The following is an 18,006-nucleotide window of genomic DNA, read 5'->3' on the forward strand; positions in this document are numbered from 1 at the left end:
TATCATTTGATACTGAAATTTAAAGTTGTTGCCTTTTAAATTCTACATAGATTTGATTTGATTTTTGGTGTTTTAACGCCACTTTTCAGCACCGCTTTTGGGCTATTTCGTTGCGGCTAGTTTTTATTGGTGGAGGAAGCCGGAGTGCCCGGAGAAAACCATCGATAGGAAAACTGACAATCCTAGTCAATTAAGATTGGAGTCGAGTGCACCCGCCCAAGCGGGGTTCGAACTCACAACCTCAGTGTTGACTGGCTAGTGATTACAGTAGTAACTACTTAGACCACTCGGCCACGGAGGCCCCCTCTACCTAGATGAATGATTGGATGGGTTCATGGCTTCTTAGCATTCAGTGGCAAATATTACAAGAAAAATTGGTAAAATACCATGTAAATGAGGTACAGTTTTTCCATGATTTGGCAGAGGCTGTCTTTTGGTCATCTTCCTATAGATTAAGGGTCTTGATTTCTGATTAAACAATAGTACATGTATATTCTTCTTTTGTTTATCAACTTAATGACGGCCATATATTGAACATGTTGAAAAGAATACAAAATTTTTACCTACAAGTGTATGCAGACATATACACTATCAGTCCATTTAATCAGTGCATACTAGTATAAGATGAAAAAATAAATATTTAGATTTCAAGATAGTTGAAGACTTTCATGTGAGAAATTTATCATTCAAAATTCCAATCAACAAGGTTTTATAATTTTTCATTTCTGATAACTTTATTCCCTATCAAATCTTACCTGGCGATGAGGCAAATTGGAATTGAAATGTTTTTCTGAAATTGACGAGGTGTGAAATTTATTTGGATCAAGATCCTTAAATCTCGGTCATATTATTTGTATTTTGATCGTAAGATCTGTAGTGAGATTAAAAGTGCAATAGTTGAAATTAACTGAATGTCTGAGTAATATAAGAGTTCTTTTAGTAAATTATAGTTACTTGATGACTAGATTGCCCTCTGCCTTTTGGAAAAAAATCAAATACTACTCAACACTGTTTGCTCAAAGAAGCATGTATAGCACTAGCAACCTCATTGACCACAAATTAAAGGGTATTCACTATTGTTAATAGCACATGTGATGAAAGAGACGGAATAGAAATAAAAAAAAAAGGGGAGGGCATTCCAGATCAGTGAATTGGTGTGAAAAAAAGTGATTGCAGACAATTTACATGTGCATGTAATATCAATGAAAAATGCAGAGAGATGTGTAAGAGGGATTGATTCACCTACATGTATAATCAAGAATACTCATTGAGAAAAATTACTACAAAAAGTGATTTTTAAACTAAAGTTAATCACCTTGCATTTTGTATACATACATGTACTGTTTTTTTTTGGTCATCACAATAATATAAAAACAAGGAAACATGGTATGATTGCCATGGAAACAACTATCCACCAGAGTTCAAATGACATGGATATCAGCAATTATAGGTCACTGTATGGCCTTAAACAATGAGAAAAAGCCCATATCCTATAGTCAGCTATAAAAGGCCCTGACATGAAGTCGTTTTTGGCAGACAGACTAAAAAAAAGAAATATTAGAAATACGGTCATCATTTAAAAGTTAAAGATTACACTATCTGTCACCTTTTCTTTGTCTTTTTAAGATATAGACATCTTTCATTTCAATTTATTTTAAACTTATGCATTGTTATGTACATTAAGAAAAAGAGAATTTCTCCCACAATGTTCAATATTTTAGATCTCCATAATCAGTATGAAATTAACAGTAATAAAAAATTAATTGCTGGCCTTCTTTTACTGTAGGGGTCCCAACACTTATAAAGCTTAACTGAACTACTCAAATGTACCTTGACCCTAAACCCTACATGCATATATGTAATCCATACATATAGCCTTATAACCCTAAAACCTAAATCTAACCTAGAACATTACCTAACCTAACCATACTATAAAAGAAACCTAAACTGTAAAGTAAACATGGTAAAGGGACCACTAAAGAAAAAGAAGGCCCAATTAAGTGTTGGGCGGAGGCTATTTTTAGACATGTATAACAATCTTTAGGAATATATTTAAGACTTTATGTTACAAATAAATAGCTATTTCCTTATATTTCTATGAATTTCCGTCCTGGTCTGAAAAGGTTAGTTTTACATGTACATCTAAATTTACATATGCATTTTACAGGAAATGGCCATATTTAAACACTTATCAGTCACTTATCACAATAATTCGAGTAACATTGGCTAATAAGACATCTTTTGTTTTCTTTGGCGATAAAATGGAGACTTAATTTGTTTAACATGGATAATACACAATATTAGTTGATAAAACAGAGACCTTTATCATGTTTATTGATCTTTATGTAATAAATATGTTTTGAAAAAAAGGATAAAAAGTTTACAATGAAAGGAACGCAGGGTAAATCGAAAGAAAAGAAATCTGTTTCTGAAAGGTAAGGTTTTTTCATGTCTTTATAGAACATGTAGAACGGTGATGAGAGCTCTTTGAACAGAGATCAGTGGCAGATTAAGGATTTTTTAAAGGGGGCGTAATTCCTAAAAATGTATATTTACAGCCAAATATTTTTGGACAGATTTTATGCTGAAAAATGATACATTTTCAAATCAAGGGGGCCATCTACGCCTCCTCCTTTGAATCCAGTATCTTGGAGAAGACATCCAAACCATAATTATATATGTGAAATAAAGAGGATTTCAATGACGTCATGATTTCCTTTTGGACCCCGGCCCCTTTATGTACTTTTGGCCTATTATGCAATCGAAAGGGGTTAGAAAGAAGTCTTCCTTTTTCTAAGGCAAACTCAAAAATATGAATTAGAAATAATGAAATATGGTCATCCTTAAGTAAAGATTAGACTATCTGTCACCTGTCCTATCTCCCACTTTTTTTAGGTCTTCGTGATCAGTATGGCATAAAACATCATCACAGTCTCTATCAAATTGATTCAGTTTACAAATTAAAAAAAGAAATTTTCACATGCTGTGAGTACTTGTCCAGATCTGAAAATCTAATGGTGACATGATGAATATTTAATTATTGAAATATACATTTCTGGGTTCAGTGGGTTGTTTTCTGTTGACATTGGCTCCCCTTTTTTTTAAATTTTTATTGCTTATCTTCATTATAAAAATAATAATTATTTTAATAATGTATGTTCTAATTTTCAAAATTTATGAACATTTGCAATATTAACTCTTTGAGGGGTCCGTAGGTGGCTTGTTGCTAGGCTAAATTTCTTTCCATTTTAATATATATCCTCATTTTTCTGTGGTATTCTAAATTTCCCTTCGTATTCGGATCGACCCCCTATTGCAGGACCTACATATACCTTTTGTATATATTATCTTGTTCTCGTCCTGAACATACATGAGTATTTGCCACTGAACGTTAAGCAAGAGGGACGAAAGATACCAGAGGGACAGTCAAACTCACAGATCGAAAACAAACTGACAATGCCATGGCCAAAAATAAAAAGACAAACAGACAAATAATATTACAGATGACACAACATAGAAAACTAAAGACTAAGCAACACGAACCCCACCAAAAACTGGGGGTGATCTCAGGTGCTCCGGAAGGGTAAGCAGATCCTGCTCCACATGTGGCACCCATCGTGTTGCTTATGTTATTACAAATCCAGTAAATAGTCATAATTCAGTAGGTCACATTCGTGAAAAGAGAAGGGTACAACAACAATCAATTAATCTATATTTCAAAATGTAATGTTTTGGTTTTTCAATATCCATCACCCACATACATTACTTTGACATATACACGTACATCTTGAAGTGGTAAGAATTTCCAAGGTTTTTTTTGGTAAGGATCTTTCTGGGAAAATCCTGTTAGATAATTAACCCACTTTATTTAGATTTCATTCATTAATAAGCAAAAAAGTTTATGTTAATGTCAATGTTAATCATAGACCTCTTAATAAATTATCGTGCGAAATTTAAACAAATGAGTATGGAGTTTTTATGTTATAGTGATATTACTCATTGATAAAAAAATCAATTAAATAGACATGATAGATTGATAATGATAATTTTAGATGATGATGATGATGGATGGCTGCTTAACATCCAGCGTCAAATTAATATGCATATTTAGGACGAGAACATGTTAATTTAATATAAATATTAAAGAAATGGTACTCTATTTTGGTATGCTATATGTACATATAGAATTATGGCATTTTTATTTTTTAAAATTGACTTTATCAGCAAGAATATCAAGCAAGCCTAGCTGCTAGGGCAAGCTGATGAAGTCTATATAGTTGTTCGGTTGTGGGAATGAAGTCCCTTGCATTTTCCTGATAAATTGATGCGGATGGTTATGAACTTACTTCACTGATACGTGACGTCATTGCCTAATATTTTTTTGAGTATCAAGTCCAATCCATGATCTAAAGAGATACTAGGCAGTAGGTTCAAAGAGAAAATGTACAAATTGCTGATAAATGTAGAATATTTAAGGTGGTACATAACACTACAGGGAGATAATTCTGTAAGAATCAGCTGAACGTTTTAATCACGTTCTATTGTTAAGGAAATATTAAGCTTCACAATGATCAAAATTAGTGTTTGTCAAACTGCTTTTATCCATTGAAATTTTTCCGATAAAGTGCGTGATTCAAATTTTTTGAAATTTTTATTATATTTTTGTCAAAGGGTCAAAGTAAAGATTTTGTCAAAATTTTATGAAAATTAAACGAGCCAAATTAATTTTAGTCGAGGAGTTAATGGTACCACCTTATAATTAAACAAAAATATTTTAGAGAAAAATACTTGTGTATGCATATGCCTGGTCAATGCAAAATTTAGATGTGGTTCTGCACCTCTTAAGATAAGAAACTGGGCTTTGTTGCTGAGAATAGATTGTGTTTTCATGAAATACCATATTCGCTAGCCAAGGGTTACAATCCACTTGTGGATCGTAACCCTTGGTTAGCGAAGATGATGAAATACATGCATGTAATGTTATGTTTTATTGAATTGAAAAGAAAAAGTATTTTATATACATATACCCGCTGCATTTTTATGCACCAGTCCTACATTGTCTCAAGTCAGGAGCCTGCAGTTGTTCAGTGGTTGTCATTTGTTGGTGTGGTTCATAAGTGTTTCTCGTTTTTTTTATATAGATTAGACTGTTGGTTTTCCTGTTTGAATTGTTTTACACTAGTCTTTAAGGGGCCCTTTAATTTATAGCCTGCTGTTGGGTGTGAGCCAAGGCTCCCTGTTGAAGGCTGTACTTTGACTTATAATTGTTTACTTTTTAAAAAATTGTGACTTGGATGGATAGTTGTCTCATTGGCACTCATACCACATCTTCTTATTTATATGTACCTATTGATAGTTGTGTGTTTTATTTTCTATGATTTTATTGTCTCTCATAACTCTTCATATGGTGGCTCTTGTTGTTTCAAATTATAACTGATTTTTTCAATATATGTTTAAATGTATGCCAATTGTGAGGTTAGACTTTAATAGATTATTTGATATGTCTTAATGCCTCTTTCATTTTTTTTTTTAATAGACAGGATTCATTTTTAAAGAACTCATATTTTCAAAGAAAATTATTTGAAATCAATTGATTTATATATATATGTATATTAACATGTATGTAAACTTGTTAAATTAGAATTTCATATTAAAAGTGCAGTAATTTATTAAACCCAACCCCTTCCCTCTAAAAAAAAACAATCTATTGTTTTTCTTCTTCAAAAACAGCAATATCCATGAAAATAAAACTTTTTTTAGGTGTTTTAATAATCTTTCAAAAATCACAAATTTTTTGGCCAATAAAAATACAAGTTTATCATGTTTATGTAAATTTTATCAAACAGATTAACGTGTCACATTGTAGATAATATTTTTTGATACATGAACTAAAATTTAATATAAAACAAATAATTTTCCCTTGATTTATATGCCAGATTTATAATTTAGAAGTTTTTAGATATATTGCCAAAATTATAAATCTTATGCTTATATATTAGCAGGTGTTATAAGAGATTACAGGTGGGAAAAGTAATTAACAGATATACTTTCTAATTAGCCGCCCACAGAGAGATCAACTTAACAGTAAATACTACATGTGTTATGTAATTTTCATATTTTCAGTGTCAAGGTCGTTGATTATAAGTATGTCGATAACATATTTGTGTAAGGTGCTTTAGAAATCTTAAGAAAGCTTGCCAAGGATTCTTAATGATATATTTGGCAGAGTTGAAGAATTAGTTTGGCAGATAGAAATCTACATTTGATTGACAGTATGAATGAAATAGTAAATCTGAAATGAACAACTCATTTTTTGTTGTTGATGTATCTGTGAGAATTTAGTTGTACGAATTTCAGACAAATTATGTCATTATATATATATATATAAGTATTAATCTAAATTTATAGTGATGACGTTCTTAAAGAAATTCTCAGAATATAAATGAAGTTCCTGACTTAAATTGGGACAGGCACATGAGTAAGTGTAGCAGATACATGTAAACTATTATTTGAAGTTTGCACTCTTTCCTCCTACTTTTTAATCTCACAGTTAGTGGAACAACTAAAGGTACTTAAAAGAATGTAATATAAAAAGCAGTTACGTGTATCACAGTTACTGATTAAAAAAATCTTTAAAAACTTTGTACTGTAACTTGTGTAAATGTACTAAATGCAGTCAAACACAAATAATCGAATAATTTATGAATTCCATTCTGCTGAAATAAAAAAATATTGTCATAGATTCAATATCTGTCAGGGCCTTTTAGCATCATGGTAACTTCAATGTGATGCTATATTTCTTGAATGTGATGCTATCTGAAATTAATTTCTTATAGATTGTGTTATGGTTGTACATGTGATGCTATCATTTCTAGAAACAAGATGGTCATAATTTCCTGTTTACCAGGATGCTATATGAAATTTGTAGGGAGAACATTGAGATTAGATACACACATATATGGTAGAAGTGCTAAAGTCACTTGTGAGGGGTGGGAGATCCATTTTGGGATGTCAGGATTAAGCCTTCATTTTGCGGGAATTCAGGATTTACACTTATCGGATCTGGGAAAGAATGCTTTATTTTATCGGGAATTCAGGATTCAGTGTTTATTATTCCAGGAATTTGGGATGACACTTCCTACCCCCACCCCCCTTTCACCACCCACACTTTTTTTTCATAAATAATACACCATAAACAGTGTGAAGTAACACTAGTACTTTTAATTTAAAATTTCAAACTGGAATCATATTTAAAGGGGCATTAGCTGTCAAATTCATGTTCACCGATTTGACTCAAATTCTCATATTTGATTTATAACATACTAAAACGTATATCCAAATAACAATAAGTCTGAAATAAACAATTAACAATGCACAAACTCGATAATATATATCAGCATTTTGTGTGTATTTTAGTCCGGACAACATCTAATTAACCATTGAGATGACCTCCGAGGACTGCCAACGGTCACATAACCCAATTTAAAAATAAGCATTAGTATAAATAGATAGTGACCTCAAGTAATTGGACTTTTCCAGGTCTGTTTGATTTCATGTTATAGGTTAAAAAAATAAGTTATTCGTTGTTTTTTTCCTGTATAAGAATGATTTTTTGTGGATCAAATCAGTCAACGAAATGATTCATTCTTGTTTCACTTTCAATGTTTACATTCTTTTCCTTTTAATGGCTGAACAAGAATAATGCATGTGTAAGCAATCTCTAGCTTATAGGTTGAATTGAAGGTCACATGAATACAGATTCAATGAGGTCGAATTATTCACTTGCAAGTGAATAATTCATCAGCGATGTTTCTTAGCTTATTTTGACAAAATTGAACTAAATTGGCTGCTAAAAGCAAATTATTATTTCACTATTTCACTTACTTTAATGATTGAACAAAAAAAAATCATATTTCATTTTTTTTATATATATATCTCGTAGCTAATGCCCCTTTAAACAATAAATCTGTATATGCTTGTTATACAGGTACAATTGTATTATCATGATTAAAGTTTTGTCTATTTGTAATACTCTATATCCCTGTTTTTATATATATCTGAGATTACTGTAGCATAGTTTCAGTGTATATATATTAAGTTTTGTATGCAAAATTTTTCATTTATTGCAATTGGGCAATTCAAAAATTCACCAGCAAGTGTGATTTTACTTGAATGAATCATATTTGTACTGCATGTATACATGATATGAAACTTGATAGATTATAGCATGTGGGCTGAAATGGAAGTACATATATATATACCATGTATACCAGTTAAAATAAAGTTTTATGTGGGTCTGATATTTTTTTATAGTTTGTGTATACTTGAAATATTTACAAGAAGGAAATAGGGGTTAACATGGTTAAGAGGACACTTAAAATTGCTAAAACAGTTAAAGTATCTCATGTTTTCACAAATTGTTTTAAGTGGAAAATCCAAAACGTGATGAGAAAATAAGCATGATAAGCAACAAGAGCAATATTCTTCATCATTGTATTTGGAAATTATAAAAGAAAGGATGTTTTTCCTTCCAGTTTCAGTTTTCATAACAACAGAAGAACCACAAATGATAAAAAATAATGAAAACATCACTTTAAAAATTTCATGCATCCGAAGCAATTTTCTGGATTTACCTTCATCAGGAAAGCTCATAACAGAATATTTGAAAGCCAAGGATGTATAGTAGAACTGAAACAGTTGGAGAGCTAAATGACCAAAAAGGTCCTAAAAAAATCCTTTTTTTTTCAGGTTGAAGCCATCTGAAGATAACACCATGAATGATGACAACAGAAGAACTGAAAATAATTAATTTTCTTTTTTTTTCAGTTTGAAGCCATCTGAAGATGACACCATGAACGAAGATGAAGGACAGGAATGGCTGTATGATTTATTGACAGAGGTCCAGTTGAACCAGTTCTATACCAAACTTAGAGATGACCTACAGGTCACCAGGTAAAGTCACATGGTGTACAGGTCCTTTATGACTTACAGACAGAGGTCCATTTGCACCAGTTCTATACCCAAACTTAGAGATGTCAATACACTAGGTCAACATATAAAGTCACATGGTCTACAGGTCACACGACTTTTGACTTTATGACTTTCTGACATAGGTCCAGTTAAACCACTTCTGTACCAATCTAAGAGATGATCTAAAGGTCACCAGGTAAAGTCACATGGTCTACAGGTCACATGACTTTTGAGTTTATGACTTTCTGACATAGGTCCAGATAAACCACTTCTGTACCAATCTAAGAGATGATCTACAGGTCACCTGGTAAAATCACATGGTCTACAGGTCACATGACTTTTGACTTTATGACTTTCTGACATAGGTCCAGTTAAACCACTTCTGTACCAATCTAAGAGATGATCTACAGGTCACCAGGTAAAGTCACATGGTCTACAGGTCACATGACTTTTGACTTTATGACTTTCTGACATAGGTCCAGTTAAACCACTTCTGTACCAATCTAAGAGATGATCTACAGGTCACCAGGTAAAGTCACATGGTCTACAGGTCACATGACTTTTGACTTTATGACTTTCTGACATAGGTCCAGTTAAACCACTTCTGTACCAATCTAAGAGATGATCTACAGGTCACCAGGTAAAGTCACATGGTCTACAGGTCACATGACTTTTGACTTTATGACTTACAGACATAGGTCCAGTTAAACCACTTCTGTACCAATCTAAGAGATGATCTACAGGTCACCAGGTAAAGTCACATGGTCTACAGGTCACATGACTTTTGACTTTATGACTTACAGACATAGGTCCAGTTAAACCACTTCTGTACCAATCTAAGAGATGATCTACAGGTCACCAGGTAAAGTCACATTATCTACAGGTCACATGGCCTTTATGACTTACTGACAGAGTTACAGTTGAACCAATTCTATACTCAAACTAAGAGATGTCACTGGTTACAGTCATATGGTCTACAGGTCCCATGAGCTTTTAGTTTACACGTATGACTTTCTGACAAGGTCCAGTACAACCACTTCTTTACCAATATGACCTTTATTAAAGAGGTCAAGTTTAAGTCTCAAGCTTAGAGATGATCACAGGTCACCATATAAATTGGACAATCTGTAGTTCACATGACCTTTATGACTTGGATGTTCACCACATAAACTGTCATATAAACTTTATGTAGGAGTCTACTCTCTTTCTTTAATTTCTATGATAAGTTTAGAGACCCAATATATTATTAAGTCACCACTGTAATACTCCAATGAAAAAATCCCCATGGGTGACTGGGCAATAGAAATATGGTCACTTTGGTCTTCTTCCAACCAGCAGTAAAACCCTTGCCAAATTGGGTCTACTGTTTGGCTGTGCAGATGTACAAGTATGCAGCCATGTCCAGTCAGAATAGGGACGTTAAATCAGAGGCCTTGTGTAAGGAGAGCGCAACACTTTCTGCACGTTAAGAACTAACAGCTCTTTGAAGGGTCTGTAGGTGGCCTGTTGCAAGGTCAAAATTCATTTCCTATCCAGTATTCCCTCATTTTCCAGTGGCAGTCCAAATCTCACTGACCATCACCCTGGACTGCCCCTATTACGGGACCTACATATTGTTTTTATTGTTCATTTGTTCTCATCCAGAAAATGCATGAAATATTTGCCACTGGACTTAAAGCAGCTCATAGTCAATCAAACAGACAAAAGTTACACGATCTTTTGCTATTTTGGTAATGTGGCTAACAGCATCAAGACCTTGATGAAAATATTTTAAACATTGTAGATCTATACATATGTATGACCTTTAATTCTTTAGGTGAGAAAACATATCTAGATGACCCTACATGCCCTAGCCTATAGCAATTTGTCATATTTGACATGTGATCAAATGATAAAGATGTCAAGAAGATGTCAATATCAAATATGTTGTTCACATTTCTGTGAAAACTGAAATCTAATGTGGATCTGTTTCCATTTATTTTTAACTTTGAAGCATTATTTTCCACTTAATACTTCTTCTAAGAATGCTTGTAACCATTAATAGTTTTTACAGAAACTTACATTGATGTAAATATTTAAGAAATGATATATATACAGTACCATCTAGGCATTTCTAAATTAAAGTTGACCACTGGTCAAGCTCAATTTGAAAAAAAACAACACTATAACTTTCTTAAAATTCAAATGTCTCAACAGTATTGACAATAAACTTTTAGTTTTAATTTGATTCTATTGGCCTGTTGAGATGATTTTTACAGGCCCAAAATCAATTTTACAAGCCTGGGCTGTTAGGCCTGTGGTTAAGTGTGAAGACTGTCTAAATGCTATAAAGGCTTCAGGCTAAGTCAACTTTGAGGATGTGAGATGTGTTTGACTCAGATTTAGGAAGTGAGGTGTGTTTGACTGATATTGAGGATGTGAGGTGTGTTTGACTAAGATTGAGGATGTGAGGTGTGTTTGACTCAGATTGAGGATGTGAGGTGTGTTTGACTCAGATATTAATGGACAAGGGTCGCCAGTTTTTTCGCTGAAGGTCAATGGTTCTCTCCAAGCTCTCTAGCTTCATCCACTAATAAAAAAAACTAGCTGCCATAATATACATGATATAGCCAAGTTTGCTGAAAGTTAAACTAAACAAACAATAAATTCTTAGATGATGTATGATATACAGCAGGTATGAAATAAGATGCTATTATTTTTTTTTATACAGTCATGTTTAACATATGATGATTTTTTACGTCACTTTTTTATAGCCTACTTTTACAATCATCTCTGTATTCTAAATCAACCCAATAACCGATATGTTATCACAATTTCCTGCTCAGTGATATACATGTATACAGAAATTAACCCAATTAAAACATTTGTTCCATCTCTTAATAATGTCAATGTACTGACATAAAGATATGTCCATCAATTGCACAAAAAATTAGATTAACATGATCTTGAACCAAATACTTTGATGGAATGATAATGATTCATAGTATCAAGCATAGTGCAGACTGTACAAGAAACCAAGTTAATTATATTCTGGGAATGAATGGCAGGGTTAGATCCCAGATTTTTGAAAAAAGGGGGGTCTTAATTCAAGATATACATATACCCCAGACATGCCAGAGTGAATGGAGGTGAAATCTTTTTTTTTTGAAAATTTTATACCAAAAAAAATCATTTAAATCAAGAGAAACATGAGATGATGTTTTTGGCGATAAAATCTTAAGGGGGGAGGCATAATACACTCTCTGCCCACACCCTGGATTCACCCCTGAATGGTGAAAAGCACAACTTCAGTTGTCAATTATCTGATATTATATGGTGATCAGTAAATGAATTTGGAATGCTATTCTCAAACCTAGTGTAAGAACTAAATAACCAAATTGAGACATTGAAACTTTTTTTTACTTCCGAAATATTTTATATATTTTATTCATATACCTGAAATATGAAAAAAAGAGAAGTAAAAAGCATGTTGACACTTTCTTTTTACTTCCGAAAATTTAATTCAGACCAGATATTAATATTCTCATCAATCATATAAAGCAATAATTATAACATTAAAACATGCTCTGAACTTCTTTTTTCTTTTTTTTTTCTTCTAGTTAATAATGATATATGATTATAGCATTGAAGATTAAACCAATACATGATTTATTCATGTATGAAATGTCTATTTCATGATAAATGTATAATTATCAGAGAAATCTTTCACAAAATCTTGTCATATAAGTCGGGTTTACAATTACAGGTTTAAAGAGAGAATTTTAACCACTAAAGGTTCACATCTGTTTTGTCTATTGATAAAGGATATAGTATCATATACATGCCCCCTGCATTTGTGGTTTTCAGATATCTCATTACGATTATTTGTAGTCTTAAATTGCAATTTATATATTGAATGACTGTTAATCAAATTTAACCACAGGTAATTGATTCTGTATGGAGTCAGGCAGATATAATGTAAGCATAGGTTTTGCCTTCCATCCTCTAACTAAATGAACTTTTAATTAAGTCGAAAAGCATGCCGACCCCATTTTTAGACATTAAGTTGCGGTTAGAATATCTATATGATGCCATAATGCACTTGGAAAGTTAGTTCATCTATGTTGAAGATTCTCTGCCTCTGACCCTTTTACAGTTCAATTTGTGTTGTTAAGATATAAGAATGAGGTGATGGTACGATTGCCAATGAGACTATGTATCACCTGGCACCAAAGTACGAGGATGTAAGCAAGTATAGTGCACTGTATGGCTTTCAACAATGAGTAAAACCCATATACATGTCATACCTGAACCATTTTTCGATTCAGTTTTTCATAAATATTGGATAGGACAGCTGTTTGTTATATGATACATGTAAGCTATATATGTTATACATAATGTCCTTTGTACATCTTGGTACAAGGATACAGTTCACACTTGTTTTCGGTCTTCACATGGTTTTATTGTGTTTAAACAGGTTTCACTGTGCTTAATAAAAGACTCTGTGTGGAAAAATAGGAATTTGCAATTTTTTGAAACAGCAGAACAAAATTCCATTAAACTTGCAATGATTCTTTTACAGGAAAATGAACTTATGCACCTGCTATTTTAATTTTTCGATCCAAGTGATTTTTTGGGGTTTTCCATACCTAATCATTGACTTATAGTCACTTATGTTATTTGGAGACACTGACTGTAGGAGACACAATGATCATTTTCTTTGGAAGACTTGCACATTTTTATTTCATATTGTTTTGAAAATATGAAGGTTCCACTAGTATAATAAACACAGGAGTAACAGGACTAAGGTTGTACTAATTTTTCATAAGGTTTAAAGACCTCATGGTTGACCAAAAGTTATGTATTTTTTATTACTGGTTCTTACATTTTTTTATGGTTGTTTCATTGATTCAGCACATCTATCTGCCTCTGCGTCATATTATATCATGCTCATGTCGTAATAAACATAAATTTGTGAAAAGTTTGATCTGTTTAATGTTTTTATCTCCTGCCTTTTCCTGTTACTATAAATTATGATATAATTATCTCAATCATCAAGTGGTATTTAATTGACTAGTATATATATATATATATATAAAGTTGTTGATCTTTAAATGGTGTATTCAGAATAATGTTCAATTAAATAATTTCTAAATTTGAATGTCATTGCATGAGGTGACAAATTTTGTGAGGGTATTAATGGTCTTAGTGTGTCAACCATCAAGTGCCTCCTTTTTCACCAGCTGTTTGCATCAAATGAGCCTGAAAATTTTTATCATCATTTATTACATAGTATTTATAAGCTACTGTTAGCATCAAATGAAGAGAAATCAAAATCAGGATAAAAAATTTACTGTTAATTGTGTGCGGTTCCCCTTCACACCATTTTTTATTTTACTTGATTTTGATTGAAGATGAAAGATTGCAAATTTGCTCTTTTATCGAAACCACAAAACAAATATATAAAATAATTATGATGATACCAAATTAAATGTGATAGATTAAAATTCTGACTTTATGCAAAAAAATCTAAAAAATTTTATAAAAAAAAAAAACGGGAAAAAAAATGAAAATATTCAATTTTTTACATTTGACTTCCTGCACATATTCAAATTACAAATTATATAACAGATTGTATTGAACAAAGCGACTTTGTAACAGTGAAGGATAGGTTTGTGTTTTGTATACATCTGGTAGTGTAATGTGGGTGTTTTGTCGTCCTAGATAAAATCTGTAAATGGCTATAAGTAGGATTAAATATATAGTAAAGATCTGTAGTTTAGATATATATAATTTGTACAACTGGGTGATTGCATGTAAGGAAATTTATAAGTCACATTGGTTAAAATTGGAATAGGATATATTAACATGATAACTGCAGAAAAGCCGCAGTGAGTAATTATATCTTGTTTATTTATTTATTTGGAATTCTCTCATGTGGATTTGGTATTTTTGTAGCGTACTAATTTTTATAGATAATAGGTATAGATGTACAGTGGCAATACAATATAAATTTCTATAATTGGCTTGCATGTTTGCATGATTTGTCAAAAAAAAGAAATCACGTTTTCAGGGAAATATGAAATAATTTTGTTATTTTTGTAGCGTACTAATATTCACGGACATTATAGTTATAGATTTACAAAACATGCATGAAATTGTAAAACGATTTATAAATTTCTATACATTTATTTGGCTTGCATGCATAATTTGTCAAAACAAAGATTAAATCTGGTTTTCAGGAAAATACAACTTTGTTATTTTTGTAGCATACTAATTTTCATAGATATTGTAGTTATGGATATACAAAGCATGCATGAAAGTGTACAACGAAATATAAATTTCTATAATTGACTTGCATGCATAATTTGTCAAAATTAAGAAATCACGTTTTCTATAATGTTTTCATTGAAATTTTTTTTTCCTCTACCCATGAAAATTGGTACCAACAAAAATAAAAGAATCTGTAGTAGATTTGTGGTCAATTTCTGATGTCATATATATATTTAAATGTATTTTTATACGACTGCAAAAAATTTTTGCGGTCATATATTGCATTGGTATGACGTTGGCGTCTTCGTCGTCCGAAGACAGACATTGGTTTTCGCACAATAACTTTAGTTTAAGTGAATGGATCTCTATGAAATTTAAACATAAGGTTTATAACCACAAAAGGAAGGTTGGGATTGATTTTGGGGGTTATGGTCCCAACAGTTTAGGAATTAGGGGCCAAAAAGGGGCCCAAATAAGCATTTTTCTAGTTTCATGACAATAACTTGTAGAACAGTGTATGGATCTCTCTGAAATTATACCACAAGTTTCCATACTACAAAGGGATGGTTAGGATTGACTATGGGGAGTTATGGCTCAAACTATTTAGGAATTAGGGGTAAAAAAGTGAGAAAAAACAAGGGTGTCCTGGTTTAATGGACAATTACTTAAGTACAAATTATTGTGTAAGGGAGGTAATTCAAAAACTACTTTGAATTACCTCCCTTACACTGCGTTTAAATTATGTATACAAATTTTTATACGATTTTTGCGGTCATATATTGGTATGACGTTGGCGTCGTCGTCGTCGTCGTCTGGCGTCGTCCGAAGACACATTGGTTTTCGCACTCTAACTTTAGTTTAAGTGAATGGATCTCTATGAAATTTTACCATAAGGTTTAATATCACAAAAGGAAGGTTGGGATTGATTTTGGGGGTTATGGTACCAACAGTTAAGGAATTAAGGGCCAAAAAGGGGCCAAAAATAAGCATTTTTGTAACTTCCAGACATAACTTGTGTGTTAGTGTATGGATCTCTCTGACATTGTACCACAAGGTTCCATATCACAAAGGGAATGCTGGGATTGATTTTGGGGGTAATTGCCTCAAAATATTAGGAATTAGGGGCCAAAAAAGGGGCAAAAAACAAACATTTTTCTAGTTTCATGACAATAACTTGTGTGAAAGTGTATGGATCTTTCTGAAATTGTACTACAAGGTTCCATATCACAAAAGGAAAGCTGGAATTGAGTTTGGGGGTGATTGCCCGAAACGTTTAGGAATAAGGGGCCAAAAAGGGGCCAAAAAACACATTTTTCTAGTTTCCAGACAATAACTTGTGTTCAAGTGTATGGATCTCTCTGAAATTGTACCACAAGGTTCCATATCACACAGGGAATGCTGGGATTGATTTTGGTGGTAATTGCCTCAAAATTTTAGGAATTAGGGGCCAAAAAAGGGGCAAAAAACAAGCATTTTTCTAGTTTCATGACAATAACTTGTGTGTAAGTGTTTGGATATTTCTGAAATTGTACTACAAGGTTCCATATCACAAAGGGAAAGCTGGAATTGAGTTTGGGGGTAATTGCCCGAAACGTTTAGGAATTGGGGGCCAAAAAGGGGCCAAAAAACACATTTTTCTAGTTTCCAGACAACAACTTGTGTTCAAGTGTATGGATCTCTCTGAAATTGTACTGCAAGGTACCATACCACAAAGGGAAGGCTGGGATTGGAGTTGGGGGTGATGAATCATAAGGGGGTTCAAAAAATTTGGGGGGGGGGGTGGATTTTTGTTTTTTTTTTCCTTTTTTTTCTTTTTTTCCTTTTTTTTTTCTTTTGAAATTTTCCATTTTAAGTTGGTTATTTCTGATTAATATTTAAAAGCAAATAATAATGATATGGTAGGAGATACACACCAAACAGGATGTATAAATTTATATATAATTAGTATTGTGCAATAGCAAGAAATTTTCAATTGCACAGTATTGCACAATAGCAAGAAATCTTCAATTGCACAGTATTGCGCAATAGCAAGAAATCTTCAATTGCACAGTATTGCGCAATAGCAAGAAATATCCAATAGCACAATATTGCGCAATAGCAAGAAATTGTCCATTGTGCAGTATTGCGCAATAGCAAGAAATATTCAATTGCACAGTATTGTGCAAAAGAAGATACTTCATATAAATTGCTTATTTCTTGACCAATTTCAATGGGGTTTTATTCTTGAATTCTTGGGGTTCTTTAATATGCTGAATCTAACCGTGTATTAAGTTTTTGGATTTTGGGCCCCGTTTTTAAATTGGTCCACATTGAGGCCCAAAGGGTCCAAAATTAAACTTTGTTTGATTTCATCAAAAATTGAATTATTGGGGTTCTTTGATATGCCGAATCTAACCGTGTATTTAGATTCTTAATTTTTGGTTCCGTTTTCAAATTGGTCTACATTAAGGTCCAAAGGGTCCAAAATTAAACTAAGTTTGATTTTAACAAAAATTGAATTCTTAGGGTTCTTTGATATGCTGAATCTAAACATGTATTTAGATTTTTTATTATGGGCCCAGTTTTCAAGTTGGTCGAAATCGGGGTCCAAAATTAAAGTTTGTTTGATTTCAACAAAAATTGAATATATGGGGTTCTTTGATATGCTGAATCTAACCATGTATTTAGATTTTTGATTTTTGGGCCCCGTTACCAACTTTGTCCACATTGAGGTCAAAAGGGTCCAAAATTAAACTTTGTTTGATTTCATCAAAAATTGAATTCTTGGGGTTCTTTGATATGCTG

General features: G+C 32.4%; 1 protein-coding gene across 4 annotated transcripts in view; it reads left to right on the plus strand.

Annotated features, from left to right (window-relative positions):
- Window positions 1–18,006, plus strand: part of LOC127720335 (activated CDC42 kinase 1-like) — a 56,319-nt gene that overhangs the window by 9,172 nt on the left and 29,141 nt on the right. For 2 of the 4 annotated variants that reach the window (XM_052226905.1, XM_052226906.1), the window contains exon 2: window positions 8,827–8,952. In XM_052226905.1, the coding sequence (XP_052082865.1) occupies window positions 8,852–8,952 (101 nt within the window). In that variant the 5' untranslated portion in view covers window positions 8,827–8,851. Of the gene's footprint in view, window positions 1–2,208; window positions 2,436–8,826; window positions 8,953–14,505; window positions 14,841–18,006 lie in introns of those variants that run through there. The other 2 variants (XM_052226904.1, XM_052226908.1) reach the window with 2 other exon arrangements.

The sequence above is a fragment of the Mytilus californianus genome, unplaced genomic scaffold (assembly GCF_021869535.1).
Source record: "Mytilus californianus isolate M0D057914Y unplaced genomic scaffold, xbMytCali1.0.p SCAF_11, whole genome shotgun sequence".
NCBI lineage: Eukaryota > Metazoa > Mollusca > Bivalvia > Mytilida > Mytilidae > Mytilus > Mytilus californianus.